The sequence below is a fragment of the Vollenhovia emeryi genome, unplaced genomic scaffold, assembly GCF_000949405.1.
Source record: "Vollenhovia emeryi isolate VEMERY1.0 unplaced genomic scaffold, V.emery_V1.0 DF939122.1, whole genome shotgun sequence".
NCBI classification, from domain to species: domain Eukaryota; kingdom Metazoa; phylum Arthropoda; class Insecta; order Hymenoptera; family Formicidae; genus Vollenhovia; species Vollenhovia emeryi.
Genome location: NW_011967244.1, coordinates 482989 through 502638, shown reverse-complemented (window position 1 = coordinate 502638; position 19650 = coordinate 482989). Strand labels below are relative to the sequence as shown.

The 19650-nt window shown below is 36.8% G+C and overlaps 1 protein-coding gene across 2 annotated transcripts in view; it reads right to left on the bottom strand.

Annotated features, from left to right (window-relative positions):
• The window catches only part of LOC105569860 (acetylcholine receptor subunit alpha-like), a 191924-nt gene that overhangs the window by 94053 nt on the left and 78221 nt on the right, over window positions 1–19650 (bottom strand). For both annotated transcript variants that reach the window (XM_012026637.1, XM_012026638.1), the window contains one exon: window positions 12991–13100. In XM_012026637.1, coding sequence (XP_011882027.1) covers window positions 12991–13100 — 110 coding nt within the window. The remainder of the gene's footprint in view (window positions 1–12990; window positions 13101–19650) is intronic.

The following is a 19650-nucleotide window of genomic DNA, read 5'->3' as shown; positions in this document are numbered from 1 at the left end:
ATCTTATAAAAGATTTTCTTTTAGAATATTAGTACAGTCGCAGTTATAAGGAGAAAAACAGACTTTAATGATGTAGCGGAAAACGCGAAGGCGACAGCCGCGAGTTTTTATTGCAATATTAACGCACTGCACTTAGGTCTCTTTCATTAAGCGAAAAGCCAGTTATAATTAAGCCATTAGAGACCAGTTTCGTATTTAGGACAGACAGTGTGTGCCCGTGTGCAGTGTAATTATAATCTACGACATTATAAGCGACTTTAATTAAATATCGTGAATAATGAAGATGCATGCTCATTCTAGTTTCTAGTCTTGTTCATTCCAGTTTCTGTCTTTCTATACCGATACATCAATGTAATGTTTTAAGAAAGTCTTCGTAAAATATATAAATGTATTCAAATCTGAAGAAGCCAAAATGATATTTTGAGATTAAAACGATTTGAAATATCTCATATGGGAGATTTTGTGAATGCGATCATACAATTAATAATTGGAAATTACCAGTAGCTGTATTAATGATAATTTTTTTATTGCACAACATTTTTATGATTCATGCCATTAGCCTCGCGATATCTGGTTATCGAACATGCGTTTGATCCTCGGGAACAAAATTTATTAATCGCATTGCCGTACTTTTTGATCCGATTTGTCACTGTAGGCGCATAATGTGACATTGATGCTACTTGTCCGCGTAAACCGATTGTTAATTCTCTGAATCTCATTAGCGCGTGCAGAGAAGGGGAGGAGGATGTTATAATTCGCACCAGGAAATAACGTCGGTCAATTATACAACGCGCCAGCATTATTTCGAAGTTCTGGCGCGAGTCCGTGCCATACTGGCAATTGAAAATCCATTGATCTCCTTCATTACGTTCCTGACACGTTCGTCGAGTAGTCGATAATTGCATCGTGTAGCTGCAGTCTCTACGAAGCATTATCGCTATGGGGCAATATTGGTTTCCATTATGAATATACACTCCGTTTATAGCGTAATCCAGGGGGAAAGCGGACATTTCGATTATAAAAAGATTGTTATTACTTATTTAATTGTGATTTGTTATCGTACCGGCAATTGTTTCATCATTTCCCATCGTAATTAATAGCCGTGCATGTGACATTCGATGTTTCGTATACGTCCCTTAATTCTTCTTAAATAAACCACGTTTCCAACTCTGTGTAAGCTTTAAACATTAACGTTCGATATCTTCGTTGTACGTGAATAAATGCAAATCTTAATTTAATTACACGCTCGGGAGAATATCGTTAAAAAAGATAAAATTACTTTCTACACAGTTGTCTTAATGCGGCAAACACGAGAGCGATACTCGGTTCGGTTTAATGCAACGAAACACAATCGTTCCAATCACAATGTGGAAACCATTTGCATTGTAATTAAAAGAAATCTATACCGCAACACAGTGAGTAACAGTATTGAATCGTATACGAGTTGAAAAATAAAACTCATCCAAATTAAACTCCACGGTGGGATTCGGAAAATGTTAAATCTTGTCAAATATTGTTTGCGTTTTATATATTTTAAAGTAAAACGATATACACACAAAAATATTCTGCTGAAAACAATGAAATATTATCGAAATGTCAATAATAACATTTCGATCAATAAATGGACTCTGCTTCACGCTTTACGTAAGAATAGCAATTTTTTTGCTCCGCCCCAATTACCGATATATTATTTGTAGATAAATTAAATAAACAATAGATAAAAATTAAACTAAAGTTCCGAGACTAATTTTCATACAGAACTTTTAATACCGTCAACTGTATTCAAGTCACTTTGTGCCAATAACAGAAAAGTATAATATTTGTTGCCTATTTGCTTAATGAGAAGTCAAAGTTGCAAAATTACTTTAGCTCGTAAACAAAATTCTATAAAAAGTTTGAAAGTTTGAAAGGTGAATTTAGTTTGAACGAGCCAAGCGTGAGTTTAGTATTATGATCAAATGTTAGTCCATTATCTACTTCCGGACAATTCGGTATAAATTCGTGAATTCTTCATTATTTCCGAATTAAATGGCCTGTTCCGAATTACGCTATGTACGCAGATGAACGAGAATTTGTACATTTGAGATAATTATGTCCGCTGTATCACGGGAAATGGCACAAAGTATTTAATCACTTCCAATACTGTTATGATGGACAAATAAGCGTACTGCTTGTCCAATCGGTGTGATGCGTTGTGATGCGCGGGAGGTTTCTAATGTAAGCGTTGGATTAAACGAAATAAATGTATTCCCCTGAACCAAAATACTTTATATAATGTTGCGCAATTACTCTAATTGGGCAATAGACTTTATAAATAACGCTAAATCTAGCAGAGAAAAACAGGAAAATAGGAAGAGGAAAGAAATGGAAAAAACCAAACGATAATCGGCTGATCGATAAAAGTTGGACGACTGGTATCTACGCGTAATTTATTCATTTTTGTACGTTCTTTCGTGTAGGATGTTTATTTTATCATTGAGAATTTAAAGACGAGTAAAAAAAATTTTTTAATAAACTATAAATTTATTTGAAATAAATTATAAATAGAACGGTAGATTTTAATCTACTGTTCTAATTGAACTTTAATTTAAAGGAAACGATACGTTACTAAAATTAATTCATAAATTATAAATATAAATTATATACATTATTTGTGAATATTAAAATTTTCCGATAACGCGGCAAGTGGAGAATGATGTTATTGGGGTAATGACGCGTTCAGTCCACTTACCGCCGTGTTGACTGACGACGAGATTAATTCTCGGAGGAGTGTGCGTTCGTATCGATCGCTTAAGAACTTAATAGGCTAGTTTAAGATTGCCGTTGTCGTTAGCGAGACTCAGGCCATGATCCCACGGTTATTATAACACTTACTCAATTTATCAAATGGGCACGTCTACGTTATCGTTTAAAACATTTCTGATAATGTCAAAATAATTTTCATTCCATCTTCTCTTTCTCTCTCTCCCTCCCCCCCTCTCTCACATATTTTAAGTTAATTTAAAATATATTTTTCTAGAAAGTTTCTCCAATAAAAATCTCTTACTTAAGTTGGTCACATACAAATTTATAACGTGTTATCCCTTTTCTCCGTCTTTTTCTCATTAAAAATTATTATTTTAAGATATCAGTTTAAATCCTTTGTTATTTCATCCGACATTATTATTACTGCATTTAAATTTAATTCTTTAATCTACATTGAAAACTTGTACACGATTCTGATTTTTATTAAAATTCTATTTAAAAGAATGTTCAATTTTATGTAAAAAAAAAGTCGTAAGGAAAATCATTACTTCCAAGATGAAAGATACGAAATAAGATAAAACGTTCAGGTTTAATTGCTGACAGGAAGCTGCAGCTTTCTGCGAGAAATGGAGATTCAACGAGAGTGCTAAGCATGGGCGTGAGAACTCGTGAATGACTTTCATCTCGATAATGCGTGCAAGAAGTTCGAACGGTGCAATATCGTGTTATTACTTCAAGTGCACAGAATTGCGGAGGTACGTATGATTCGCCATGTAGACCGCGAGCACAGTAAGGCTTAATTAAACCGTCATCCATCAACCTGCTCGGCAGAGTCACCCTCTGGGTCACTCTCAAAGTTAGGACGACTGTGTATCACGACTGGTTCTCTGTCCATCACCTCAATTTCAAGAGATTCCAAGCAATATATGTTGAATAGTAATTCAGACTATGAATATCGTTCGTCAATGCAAGTGATGAAATTTAAAATTACAAAAAATATTTTGAGAGAGCGCTAGAGATTCTTTCAATTATAGTTTTAATTTAAATTCTGAGATAGGTACGCCAGATGCCGAGTGACAAATTCTAACTCTACATTTTTTTTTAGTAAAGTTTCATTAATCAAGATGCTTTGTTTAATCATTAACTTTTTATATCAATTATTACTTGCGAATTGAAAGCTTAATTTATAAAAATTATCTGTTTTTAATTAATTAACTTTACAAAGATGCCACAATAATTAATATTGTGGCATCTTTGTAAATTAATTCCAAGTTGTTCAAAAGCGTGAAAAGTATATTTATCAGGAACTTTGAGGAACAAATCCACTTTTTAAACTATTAAATGACAAGGACAAAATAGGCTTTGCATGTTTTGGCTCTACTTTGAGTCATTTTCAGCGAAGTGATGAAAGATCAAAGAATGGATTTGTCACCGCTTTCCTGAAGATGGTTTGGAGTAGAACCAAAACGTATGATTTTCTGTGGGAAAATTTGTTAATGAAATATTACTTAACGCTCAAACGCATAACTAACTGCGTTTAACTTTCAAAGTCCTTTTTTTCCTTGTTAATTTTTTTCTTTTAGTTAATTATCCATTTACATGAAATTACTGTCATACTTTTGCAACGCGTGGAATTTTATGCGGCTACGTCTCACTCTTCGGTTAGTTCGAAAGAGTTCTTACAAAAGATCCGCGGTTTTCTTCGAGGTAACCGATAAGTTCTCTAAATAACGTAAACCTCCCAGGAAATTGGTGTTGCTGTCGACCAATCCACCGTTTCTGTCCTTGGGAGGAAGGAAAAAGCCGGAGGCTCTTAATTAAACAATGTTTCCGTTTCCCTTTACTTTCCTTCCTTCGTTTGCCGATCAATTGGCAAGTGTACGAGGAGACAAGAGATCGCAAAGTAAATAAAATAAAACACTAAAAGTATTCTAAACAAACGCGTTGTCCCAACTTTCATAATTGAAACGAAACTGCCCTCATATTTTCGGCCAAATATTTTTCTTCCCCTAAAATTCATGTGTCGTTCTTTTAAAAAGTTCAATATCAATAATATAATATAGCAGCAGTAGTACTCGTTTCTATGACATGAAAATTCTTTACGATCGCGATACGAATCAGAATGAAAGTATATTTGGAATACGCGGTCGTTCGACGTTTCATGCTCGAACTCTTGATTTGTAATCGAGTCGTCTGTACCGAGAGACTTTCCAGCATTTCGACATTTCTCTCCCAACAGACTGACATGAAAGTTAATAAAAATATTTTCCGATAAAAATGGTACGCATTTTATAAACAAGCACGATTGGTCGATATAAAAAGAATTGAAATTGTTGACGATAGCAAAAATATAAATAAAAGAAATGTTATTTTTTTACAATAATGTTCAGTTTTCTCGAGCATTTTTTCGTACTATGAAATTGAAAGGCAAGAGAATTGTTACTGCTCTATCTTTCGAACGACTGTAAAGTGAACTCCAGACGTTACTATAATCTCTTTATTTCGTTACTTATTTTTAGTTAATCCTTTTATTTTCTAATTCAAAAATTCGCTTCCTAAGTGCTACAACTTGACGTTGTGTCTCGTGCATTGAAAACCTTCCAATTCTCATTTGTATCGCGTCCAGTTATGATAGAAATTTACTGTTTCTGCTTTGATGAAATAAGATTCTAGATGTCTTATCAATATTTCTTTTTATATCCCTAAAAATCTCAATACCTTTTATAAAACAAACATAATAATTTGACTCACTAGTTTTGACAAATTAATAAACCAAAAATATCCTAATCGATTAAAAAACACGCTTGATCCATTTTTGAAGAGAATGTTATACATTTATTTTTCATGCATTTTAAAGACTCCTTCAAACATCTAGAATTAAATTATCTTTGTTCTTTTTCAGGATTTCATTGATTCGTCTTCGACCAATTTGGCTTACGCAGTTATTAACGTTTCTTAAAATTTTAGAAAATACACTGATAAATTTTGAAAAAGGTATATTTCTCCCTCGTATTATCCTTTCTCAAGGAATAAAGAATTAGAAATTAAGCGCAAGACCAACACGAATCACGGGTATTTTCAAGCTTGTCACCCTATGCAAACGCCGTTGAACGATTCATGGACGCGGTGCTTATGTATGCAACTGAGGGTGCGTGGGTATGTTATCTCGCATTTCATGCTACGTGCACCTGGCAGCACGTACCGTCAATCCCGTTGCCCGTGGATCCTCCTCGGGACATTCGCGACTGGGGCGAGTTCAACCCCTTTCACACGGGGTTCTCGGAATATAATAACGCTGTCCCGGGCCCACGGTAACCACTATGCGATCACGCTGACAATGGTGGCGATCCGTGTCGGATCTAATTTATGCTCCTGCTTATGATGCTGAGGCCCCGCTCTGCCGTCTGACTTTGCGAGCGTTGCCCAATAACTGTAGACACTTTAATATAATATCTCGACTACGCGCGGCCGCCAAATTTATTATGCAGATTGAAATATCGCGCAAGGTACATATTTTTAGAAACAATAGAGCGCGCGAGATGCAAGTGAGACAATAGCTCGATGTTTTAGTAATTAGTCTTTCACAATGTCCGGCTTCATATGCATGGGAATAAATTTATAGTGGTTACTAAACAGATCGCGTCTCTCTGAACCCGTCTAGAGCCGGCTACAAGAGTACGGGGTGACGTAAACATGACGTTTATCCAATATGCAACGCTTGATTTAACACAAATCTGCTAATATATAATGGTATTACACTGACTGTGTAAACGCGCGATCATACCGGCGACGCGGGAATTCACGAGACGTATGCGTAAATTCACCGCTTTCGTGTAAAGCATGTTAATCGTTGTTTATCGCTGCTTCATTATACAGCCGTGATCCGTTAACCCGACACGGCGTAATAACTCAGCAACTTCATGATCGAGTTCGCGCCAGTTAATGCATTATAATTGAAAACGGATGCTCGCTTCGAAAGACGACACTGCTACGAGACGCCGGTGGATGTCAAGTGTACGCCGAGAGGTTTCAAATCTGCCGCTGGGATACTGCACGCTGAATATAAAAAGCTTGCGAGTAAACCCATCAGTCTGACAAATTTAATAGCGTTTCACTGCGAGACACACGAGATATATTTAAAGATCTTTCAGGCCAGCAATCAGTTTCTCGATCATTTCGCGAATAGAGTAAGTAGATTGCGAAATCGACTCCGCTTTTTATTTATCACCGCGAAAATGGGTAAAACAATTTTCTTGCACGAGCTAAGTCCGATTGTTGCCCGCGTACAATCGATATTTCATTCCAGACGGCGCACGCGGCGATAATTTTCGCATTCTGTGTACGCGCTTTCCAAGCTTTTTCAATTAACTGCGATTACTTCGGAGACCGCAACTTTGTCCCTAAATTCATCCCTCGAACGCGGACGCGCGATATGCATTCATGTTTCGATCGCCGCGAAATAACGCGCCGCTTTTATCGCCTCGCCTGAAATTATGTCTCCGCGTAAAGTTTTATTAACGCGACAGAATGGTGTTCTATATTCAACGATGAGAAACGCGTCGAAAATAGTGTTCGTAACTTTTCGCGTTAAAATCGAGTAAACAATCGCCGTATCGAGTTTATGGCCCTGCGAGACTGATCGCAGCGTGCCGTGTTACGATTCCTTTAAAATTGAAATATCGCAAACGCCATGTAAAGCCCGTGTACTCTTGATTTTTGTGAAACATCAAAACGCGTGAAATAGAAGAGGGTCCAAGTATCGCCGGGTAGAAAAATGGATTTAATAGCCGGGAAAATGTCATGTCTATTACAAGAAGCATCATTTATTCTCGCAGTTATTGCTGCGGCACACTTAATCTTACTTGAAATTTTTAGTTATCAGCACCTCGTCGTTTTAGTGAAGATCGAAGCTTTTGCGACGAGCCTGTATAGTTTCTTTGCAAAAGTTCCTTCTCACACATAGCTTCTAATAAATAGTTAAGTGAAATAGTTGCGGTAATTTAATTAAATATTAAATACCTTCATTTTTAATTCCTCTCTATCATAAAAATGTACAAGCAGCACATAGAACGGCAACGTTATAATTATACTTCTTATTTATGTAGACAGATACGATCCAATGTATAAATTCGGCGGGGATGATATGATCGTAACACACACGGTAATGCTTTCCACGAAGATTCGCGATATCGTATTTCGGCCGGCTCTCTTTGTCGGCAGAGTTTACGGTACGCCCAATGAGAATATTTGGACACGGTGAATGGGAAACCTTTGGAGCCGGCGACTCGCAACGAATGCAAATATGTGCGAAGCTCAACTTTATTTCGCGACGAGATTTAACATAGCTTTCTGCGCGACGAACCGGGCCTCGCAAAAATCAAATGACGAATAAATTAAATTAACCATTCAATAAATTGAGCGCCGCGCGGACTCTTAGACATGTTGATAAAAGGTTCATTCGGTTAAGCCTTTGCTCCCGTTAATGGCAGCATTCTTCGTACCGTATTAATTGAAAATTCAGCGTGAAAGAAGCTCTCAATTAAAGTCTTAAGGATGGTCATCTGCCTGAACAATATGTTATTTTATCGATAAAAATAAAAGAGAGATAGATTTCATTTTATAGTTCATAAATGTCCCCCGTAACTAGCACCTGTAAGATTTTACAATGCCATTGACCTCGGCGCGCGAACACAAAGACTTTTTCAACGAAAAATGATTTTCCCGAGAGCACGGCACACTTATACGACCTCTTTTATATCAAGTTTATATCAAGTCGTCAATTTACCGCGTATCTCCGCGTTTCAATTTTTGAAAACGTTTCTCACCGAGAACGTGGACACGAGAGATAACGCGAGTCTCGCCGGTTAAATTTAAACCTGCGAAAATTTCAATCTCCCCGGCCGAAATATATAACGTGTACGTTGATACCTTATCCAGATCACTCGTAAACCATAGCTTAGAAAGAATTCACGTAGAAAGGTGTGTCGTTTCCGAAAGAACGCGTTACGCTCTCGTCCATTTTTTAAGTCGATATCTATCCGGAACTCACTTTCTGACGGCGCCCCCAATAAATTGCGGGCCGCCGAGTTGAGTGGTTGCTGTGAGAATAGTTCATGGACCATAGGACATTCTTTTTCCCGGGAGCAAGACGTAAATTAACCATGCACAGAAAAGCAACCGTAACTGTTTGCACAAAAGTTGGCATGACAATTATCGTTCATATATAAAATTTCTTCTGTAATTTATGTGTCAGTACAAAATAATGTTTCTGACATACACAGAAATTATCACATATTTTAACTGTGTGTCACATTGCTTGCATTGCATTATAATTTATCCAATTAATTCTAGGTTATTTAAATGTGTGTTTTATTGGTTTAAACGATTACTATATTAAATAAATGAAATCGAAAGCAGAAAATCAAATGTAAAATGTCAACTGTACGGCATGTCATTTTATAATTTCTATTGAATTCTTTTTTTATCCGTCATTTTTAACGCTCGAAGACGCCGCAGCAAGTAAACGTAAAATAATCAGCCAACTAATTGCATTCATGGAAGAAAATGTCTTTCGATTATTATTGGGACGTAGACTATGCTTTTATTAAACGACCCTATTACCGAGAAAAAAATTTTTATCCTTCGATTCATTAATAGAACAAATATTTTTATACTAATAAGAAACGGAAGCGACATCGTCGTGATGAGAAATTTCTCTCCCCTTATTAAAATATTATTAACGTCAATACAATTTTCTTTAAAGAAAAACGTTTAAAAGTTCACATGTATTATATATTAGGAATTTCGACAGGGTAAAATGCATCGTTAGTTGAAATTTGATTGTTTCTCGGGCAAACGACACTTATTGAATGTTACGCGACGAGTTATTAATTTTCTTTCTCTTTAAATAGCGGTATTTCGGAAACAAATGCGCGTCTGAACGCTGCGATATTTGAAATATTCTGTGAGTAGGTACGGACAACGTTTACTTTCCGCTTCATATCCATGGTGCTTAATATTCACGATCTATATATATGGTATGTAGATTCGATACCGGCGATGCGTTCACCTCGCATACGGAAAAGTGCAGGATTTTACGGGAATTATTAATGGTCTAAAACCGATATTAAATGCTGAGTAAATTATTTAATCGATACAACTCTTTCCTTGCAATTTTTTCCGGTATATAATAGTGAGAAAGTGTGAAAACCGTTATCTCTTTCAAAAACAGAGATACTCATTGAATATTTAGCTTTACATCGAATGCTCTGGTGGCATATAGCGTGCGAACTTTCTATTATTAAATTCTGCGAATACTTCGCCGGTGCAATCAAACTTTCGATTAGTATTAGAATTTGCTCACTATCGTCCCGTTTTAATCGAAATTAGAGCCTGTCAATTTCAACGGTTTGTTTTTATGTGAACGTGTGTCAAGATAATACAAATAGCTATTTAATAAAATCGCATTGGATATGCAATAATACCGTTGTTTTTTCCAGTTTGAGAATCACCAACTGTTATTATCGTTAACAGTGTTTCATATAAAAGAAAGAGATGAGCGAGAAAAATGTAGGACACGTCGCAAAACTACGCATATTAAGAGAAACAGATTATAAGCAATAGAATAGGAAGCAATAGAGCAATATGAATAGGAAATTTTTACCTCATTCCTAAATTTTACAAAATCTCGTCACGTATGCACTGTCAACTATTGTTGAAATATTTACAGGTGCGAGAAATTTATTTATAAATTGGGCAAATTAACGGGATATCAATTCATTGTCCGCGTGCAATTTTACGGTGACTTTGACGAACGGGCAAGAACCTCCGTTGAATATTTTTCTTCGTTTAGTATCGAGAGATAATCGGGAATTGCTTTTTGCAGTAATCGCCTGCAATCGCGTTTCTCGATTCATCGAATAAATCCATGTAAAATTGTAAATTTGCGATCGATCGTTTCTTTGACGAGAGAATTAAGGCTGTTCAACACATGACATTCCTTCGCGATTCCCTACGGTCGTGACGCACCGTTTATCAGGGGCCCCGTTCGCGCAAACGTTTCGCCGCAGCGCCCATGTTTCATGCGATATGAATAATAATCTATGGAATGACTACATCGCTCGCGCATGCCTGACACGAGCGTGAGCCAACGCAGGATTTGTAATCGAACAACGCGATTTCTCGACATCTCAATCGATAATCGCATTTTATTGTAATAATATAGGACGGCCAACTCTAAGTAATATTGTAATGTACCTTGCAACATCGAGATCATATCATTTCAATCTCTTTAACGTCCCCGAACGTCGACATTTCATGATTCGTTCCTTTACATTCCTTGACACTCGCGATAAAAGAGCGGTTCAAAGTGTTAATTGCAAAGTAATGTACGTCCAATTACAAATTCCATGGCAATCTGGCGAAAAAGCTCGCGTAGAGTTAGCTCTCGTTCGTTAGGCGACAAGAGCGGCAAAAGTTACGCAAATATGTGTAGACAATGTCGGTGGGGAATGTTGAGGGCCCGGTATGTAATTACAAGCGAGGATGCGCAATTTCGCGGCTTTAACTCTTCGCAGTTTGCAGGGCCAATTCTGCGTGCCAAACGTTCTGCTCGTAAGAGCGCCGGAAGTGTCTCAATTATCGCGGTAAAAATTCTCTCGGGACGATTTATTGCGCAATAAATAATGTTATTGCTCGTAGTAGCAGAACGTTCGGCGCATGTTTTATTCAACGGCCACTCGGCAATAGATCGAGGAAGCACGTGAGTCGTCGAAATCTTTGAGATAGAAATTCCTTGATGTATTTCGCCATATTACTATATCATCATAAATTTTCGTCTTTCGCTCTCACATTTATTGCATGCATCAAAATATTTATAACTCCACCGAAATACTTCGAAATCATTCGTAGAATTATTGACGAAGCTCTGTATATTATAATGTGCTATTTTAGCACATTTTATTTGCAACTCAACGAGCATAAATTTATTAATAAGGAACATCCGTTCGTTACTAAAATTAGTTTAATAAAAAGATTTTTGCTTCTAAATGTTTCTTGTAAATCATGTATCTGTACACTGCATTAAAACAGTGCTATTATTATAGTTTTCTTGCAATACATTTATTGTAAACGTATGTCAAGTAATTTTAATTTAGCTATTTCTTTATAACAAAAACGGCAAGGGTTTTCCGTAAGCATTTTGCACGCGGTTGTCTTATGCCACGTCATATCGTAGCATAACTGTCGTTCCTTCTGACGTGTAAACGATTTCACGTCGATTGATGCTAAATAAATAACACGCGTGCGTAAAGTGATTTTTCTCACACTGTTAACTATCCGATTGAGATTCACTTTCAAGATACATTTTCGGATTCACGAGCTTCCTTAAAATCGCCACCGATCGAACTGCCTCACATTTTTCCGTAACTTTCGAAACGATGCCGCGGCGTGAGATGTACCGCCCGCATCGAATATACCGTCCTACTTTGAAATGCAATATGCACGACAATGGTACCTCTCTTGTCGAGGTCGAGTGGACACTCGTTTTTCGTTCGGTTTCATTATTCATCGCAAACAGTTATACATACCGGTACGCACATGCACTGTCGATTCACCGCGTGTATTTAAATTAATTTACATTAACTGCTAGTGCAAAATTACTCCGCGCGTAAAACAATTTGAAAATAAATACACCCGTGTTGTAGGACGCTAATTCCAGTCTCTAGAGCGATTCAAGAAGAACAAGTTCGTCGATCTAATTTCAATAATTGACAACCGTTGGAAATGATAAATCGCAGTTGCGTCGATTCTCGAAATTGATCTGAACTATAATAAATTCAGTTAAATCAAGTAATTACAAATCTCGTTATAAACCGTAATTTTTTCATCACATTTTATCTCAAATAAAATAACGTACCCTATGTAATTTAATTAGAGTCGCCGTGCGATTAATATCGCGGATTGTCATAACGCGTGCAATGAACAAAAATAAACACGTGCTCGATATTTTGATATCAGTGATAATTTGCATCGACACACAAAACAACCATGTGTGTTAAACGTGTGCTCGCTCGACCCCCAGTGTCTCTTCGTCTCTCTCTCTCTCTCTCTCCCTCTCTTTCTCTCCCACTCTCTCTCTCCCTCTCTTTCTCTCTCGGCAGCATGCTGTGCCACTACGATATATACCAGATCAATGTGTATCCATAATAATCAAAATCCGTAACAAGACGCAGCTGATGAACTCACTTGTTGTAGAGGACTATGTCGGGCCGCCATATGTGATCGGACGGCACGTGTAACATGTGAACTCCACCGTACTCCTTCGGCTCCCATCGTAGCTTGTAGTCGTACCATGACTTGAAACAGCCAATACAACAAATATAAACATATTATTGGTATCCACCTGCGTGTTATTAGATCGCGCAAAATCCGTAATACGATTATATTGTAGATAGATTGCAAATAAATGGAACGACGAATTCACTGATAAATGGCGATTTTTCATCGTCATTAACATCAATACTTGATAACCGAATCGTTGTTTAATACGCCGGTATTGATAATTGATAAATAAAAAATAATAAATCTCTTGTAAAGCTTCGTCGATAACGGAATTATACTTTTCAGTCGATTTCACAAGTAGTCAATTACTTTAACGTAATTTTAACCTGGAACTAAATTACCGAGGCATATAACGTTGAAAATTGAAAACCGTCATAAATAACATCGAAATTTGTGGGAAAACTTCTTTACGGCCACGAATTTGATATTAAACAATACAGCAATGGACTATCGCTGATTATATGGATTGCGTATTCATTTATTTACAACTGTTTGTATTACACTTTGCATAACTTGTAACGATGCAGTAAGAAACTCATGTCGAAAAGAGGAGTTCATGTATTCAATGAATCTTAAGAAGTATTTTATTTGATTGAGATATTAATGTGCGACAAACTGCGCGTAATATAGTTCGACATTTCCAGTTTGCATTTGACTTTTTCTTTTTTTCCGACCCGTTGTCACCCTAAATCCCAAACGTAATATCTTATGATAATGATTTCTGTTGCTTTGTGAAGTGGTAAAAGCCACATTCCCCGAAGGTTACCGTCGCGGACTAAATACCCAAGAGACAGTAGCGCGTCGCACTTTTCACCGCAATATTTCCCGTCGGCATTTTCCCTGAAAAACCTTTGTGATTCGAGCGGGAATTTATTCCGTATGGCCGAATACGCGAGCGAGCTTCTTTTGCGTGTTCTCTCTCATGTTTCCTACGTTCTTTCGTCCATTCCTCCGCGAAGATTTCAATCAGTGTAATATTTCCGAATTTCCCACAATAGCCTTTTTGCCATTGTAAACGAAAATGTATTACAATTTTTTTACAATTAGAATTTTATAACTTTTATAATTGTAACACGAGACATCCAATTAAAGCGGTTAAGCTCGAATTAGAATTTTGAGAGAGAGGGTGAGATAATGTATTATATATCTGAATTATAAAAACGTATCAATTGCAGAAATTATATTTTATATAATTTATATCGAAAGACTCTAATTTCGTGTTTTATGTCAATTTCACCGAAAAATGTTTAACGCAACGAGCTGGAATTTTTTCGACAAAGAGAAGTTTCAAGTTTTCGCTTGATACGAGAAAATCGTACGAAACGTCATGTAATCTGTATACGAGTCACGTATGTTTTCCTCCATGGACACATGTGTACAGACGGTTTTCCCGGACACGCGACGCGCGCGTGCTTCCAAAAAGGATTCGAATTTATTCTGCAAAGGCGTCAAGTAAAAATCCGATAGCCTCACATTTTTTCGCCCGTTTCTCTTCTTGACAACATCTGCGGTTGATTGTACATCGTTGCATCGAGTCTTATCGCATAATCATGACAACGCGTGATTTTTACAGCATAATTTTTTGGGGAATAATTATTCAGTCGAGTATCGTGCGAGTGGAATGGAATGGAAATTTTTACTTTAAATGACGAGTTACAATTCCTTTCTTGAACGCCATTTCTAAACGAGTAAATTAAATTTGTCTCAATATGGTAATTGGTCATTTTTGTAATTACATTATAGTAATTAACTATTAATGTAAACATGCTTTGTAAAGCAATTATTAATTGTGTAATCATTATGTAATCACGTTCATCAAATAATGATTAATAAATCATAGGAATAACCAAATATGAATATTTCTATTATTCATATACTCTATTCATTGGGCTCGTGATGGTTTATTACATAATTATAATCATTAAACACTGATTTGAATAGTAGTAATCGTTGTTTAGCCGTGTTCAATTCTAATGTACGATACTCAGAATTTTAAAATAAACCGAAACAAGGGACAACAAATTGAAATGAAAAATAAAAGCTCAATAAATCATCTTCACAGCGTACTATAATTATCATATAAATCATCTTGTGAATAGTTGGTAATAATTTGGCACAAGAGAGGAAACTATTATAATAGGAAATTCATCCTTTGCAAGATAGAGAGGAAATAGCTGAGGGTTGCGGCTATTTACATGTCTATTAATCACGACATATTGAGGTACATGTATACGTACGACAGCCATCCTAATTACGCGAAACATTCACATAGATTCGCGAGGCTCTCCACGATTCGACGTTATGCGTGCACATATACAACCTCAGGCTTCGCGGCTTCGTACTGTTGTACCATCGCTAATGTAAACAGCGGTTCAAGCGCCATACCTAGTAATTAGTTCACCTATAGATCAATTATTTCAATAGACTCGGTGCTCAGTCACCGAGATGCCCGCAGATTTCGAAATCATGTGGAAATTCATTGGTTAAAATGCCCATCCCTGCCCAAGCATGCGGTCTCCTTTTGCGGCTGAATCTCCGTTCAAAAGGTTTAATTGACCTCGCCAAGTGACACAGCGAAAGAATGTGTTTTATAATCGTCGCGTGAAATTATAAAATTCTATTATTATTCAATTCTTCATTGTTTAACATTCTATTATTATTCAACAACTTCCTCTACCTTTTTAAAAAGGTAACGATATCTTTTTATATTCGCGGTAAATTTAATAGCAGGAAATGCGCGGATCTGAAATGGTTCCATATTTGGAAAATTTATATTTTTCTTTTTAATTGTGTTTTCAAAACGATGCCGTGACGAAGAGCCCGTGGTGCGTCATATTTATGTCTGGCGCGCTTTACGTCATGTGCCTCCACTGTTAAAAATTTGGCACGCGCTCCAGAGTTTGACATTCGCGGTATCATAAATTATTTTCACGCCCCGTGTTAATACCACCATTAATATATTTAATATACGGTACGACGCAACGGCTCGTTATACGGTTTATGCATTTGGAGGGTCCGTATAGATTATGAAGTACGTTGATTTATGGACCAACATCTGGCCTCGTTAAGTTAATATTCATATTTTGCACGCATCGCGTTACACCCCCGTTAAGCATTATGTCAGTATGATCGATTGTGTCATGTTTATGTACATTTTACTAATTAAACAGTAAGGAAGAGAGACGCGCGATAATGATACTTGTCGCTTTATGCGCATAGCAGCGACATGAAGCGCAGACAAATATACGCGTCTTTCGTAATGCTTCCGTTTTAATTTTGTATAAACGATTAATTCTTCAGTGTTGTTATAATAAAATCGTAAATGGAATTCTGCTGCGACTTATAGATTGTCCAAAATAAATCCTAAAAAGACTAAGCTTTTAAATTATTCAGTCGGCAAAAACTATTCCGATCATGAAAGAGCTGACGGCAGTCGCTTTGCCGAGCAAGGGTCATCAACCCCATTGAGTCTACAATTTTCCCTCGCTCATTCGTCCTTCCGTTCCTCGGCGTTTCCACTCGCTCGATTGCGCCTGGACACGCTTGCACGTATACATAGGCATACGCCTGCAAGTATATGCGCACATATTACACAAGGAGAGGAACCGGAGGAAACATACGTGCTCTGTATGCCGGAAAATATCGAAGCAGAAAATTGTGCATTGGGATTGAGCGAGATTTCATGGATTTTGCTCGAGGGGAGCAAGTAGCCTTCGAGAGGATATCTCAAAGGTTGAGAGGACAACGGGATAGAATGAGCATGGATCCGTCGGCGTAGTATCTCCAGCGAACTATATTTCTCGATAACAAGAAAGGAGAGGAAACGATCTGTCTTGAAATTGTTGCAGCGTTCAAATACATATACACAATATACATATGTGCCGGATACTGCAAAATCCTATCACAAAATCATATACTAGGTTTTTTTAATCGTTACAAGATACCCCTAACCGTAGTCTGACCGTAGCTCTGCGTTTTGTTTCATACCTCGAGAACATCTTTGAACTAGAAGAACAATGCACGGATTGAACAGTTTGGATTGCTGGCAGCTCGACTGATTTCGAGATAACAAAGCGCGATGTTTACGCTTCTGCGAGCGTGTACATTACGAAGATCTTGGAATTGTTTTATGTAACCGATGTATCGCGCGAAGAAGAAAGTAAGATCGGCGATTGTAAATGCAGTACCAAATTGTCTAAATCAGGATAAAAATTACGCTGACTTGTATATTATTTAGAGACGAAAGACCAGAGATAGGAAAAAGCTAAAAAGGTCAGAATTATAAAAGTTTTAGAGAAGAGGAAAACTTTTAGAGAAGGTTCAAGTTTTAGAGAAGGTTCAAGAATATCTGCGCTAAATTATTTTTTGTAAATTACTTTCGTAGAGCAAAACAATCATTACACTGCGTAAACCGTGGTGAAAATAATAAAATAATAAAACAAAATCACCACTTGATAGAATTACAATGTTAATTCGAAAACAGAACCTTCTTATAAATTTTTCACTTGACAAAAATACTTTTCAAATTAACAAATTTTAGACACTAATACAGTTACGATATACACTATTCTATTTCTCTTATTGCATCCAAATTAATGGATATAAAGTAACAATATTAAAAATTAATAGCATTATGTAGTTTATTAAAATAAGTTAATTTAATTTTGTTTAAAATTTTACTAGCTCTCACTGCAAAATTCAGGCTAATCGAGTAACTCTGGGCTGGAAAAAATACGACAGGTGCGCGAACATGGTGCCGCGTATTAACGTTTAAACTAAATCCTTGCATTTCACCATTTATGTCGCTGTTGCCACGAACTGCTCGTAAATTACGTATTTGGATAGCATCGTGCCAAAAAGCACGTCTAGTTTTATGGCAGCCGTGTGTATAAATATTAGCATTTTCGCGCGTGGGAAAATGGGCGAAACTCGGCGGCTGCATCAGACGCGTCCGAAACTAAATGTGCTTCCTAAAATTCCAGCGGCCAGGATCGCTATGTCACGCAGTCGACATGCATGCGAACAACGTGATGGAAATATTTCTGTAACACCTAAACGATGTTACATCCCTAAAGTGTAGTTAAATCAAGAGGCACGGTAATGTCTCGCGCCAAGTGTGTGCGCTCGCAAAGCAGGCAATGAGATACAGCGTGTAACTTTTTTCCCCAATCATGTTCTGTATTTTGTTAATTTTTCAATTGCAGGTAAATATCTTCTGTTACGTTTCGAAATTATTTATTTTCTAAAACTCACGTATCATATTTCGATTTTTACTTAATGTGATTTTGTGATTTTAACATCTCTTTTAAAATTGTCTTTTTACAAACTTATGAAAATAAAATGAAATTATTAACTTATTTTATCTGCATTCTTTATACAAACATCAGTCATATTTCTGTCGCAATATAATTATTAAAATTTTTTATTGGATATATACCAGAACACTTTTGTTCGAAATTTATTTTAATTTGTTGAAATATTTTTTACAAATACTTTATTCAGCATAAATTAAACTAGTTTTGTGCAACGTTCGTTTTTTATGGGCGCGTGTATTTGGCGCTCTTTTTTATCTTTTCTGAAAAGGGTAGATTTATACAGTTTATACAGTTTTATACAGTTATTATTACTTCATGCGTTCCTTTCCGAATCGATTTTTTTAAATCATCGGATTTACATATTTTACCCTATGTTTTTATTTACTCAACCATTTCTAAATCGATCGAAAACTATGCGATATTAAGTGTGTTTTAGAAATATTTTTTATACTTGGAACACTTTACGAATCTAGATTTGTACGTGTGGAACGTATACTTCGCCATTTTTTGTAACACAGACACGACTATTTCGATGTGAAGAAAATTTTGCAGCTGGCTGATAAATTCAATCGAAATATGGCTCGGTTTGCAGAACGGTGGGAATAATTTTGTTCGAGAGGAGAGCTCGAGGATCTCCTCTCGTGAGAGATGAAACTTCGTGAGAATTCGATTGCCCCGCGGTCGTTAATTAGCGGCCAATTATCGCGGCGAGAGTCTGCAGATGGTGCGGGACCCAACGAGAATTTCTTCCAGACAGGATTCAATCAGAGTATTGAGAGATCTGAGAAGAGATCAACGTTTTTAGGGGACTGTTGCGAATCGAGAGAGACAGAGAGAGAGAGAGAGAGAGAGAGAGAGAGAGAGAGAGAGGAGGGGGGGGAGGGGGGAGAGAGATTGGCGAAAGTAGAGTGGATAGTTCGCTACTGATTAAAACAATTGTGTCTATGTCAACTTCAATCGATTGGATCCAAGATTAAAGTGCAGAAGCATATCAATCCCGCGCGGTTAGTTAAGTCGTCGAGTTCAATCAAAATTAAAGCGCAGTTTATATCTCCGAAAAATCGACATTGAACGCGACGAGCGAATGAAAATTTCTAATCAGATCCGAGCGGAAATTGTACGCAATAAAAAAAACTTCGATTAAAGAATTCACATCGGAACGTATATTCGAAATAAAATTTAAGTGTTATTTTGCGCCTACGTTTTAAATTTCGCAGATTACTTGTTCTCTACTCTACAGGGTGCTACG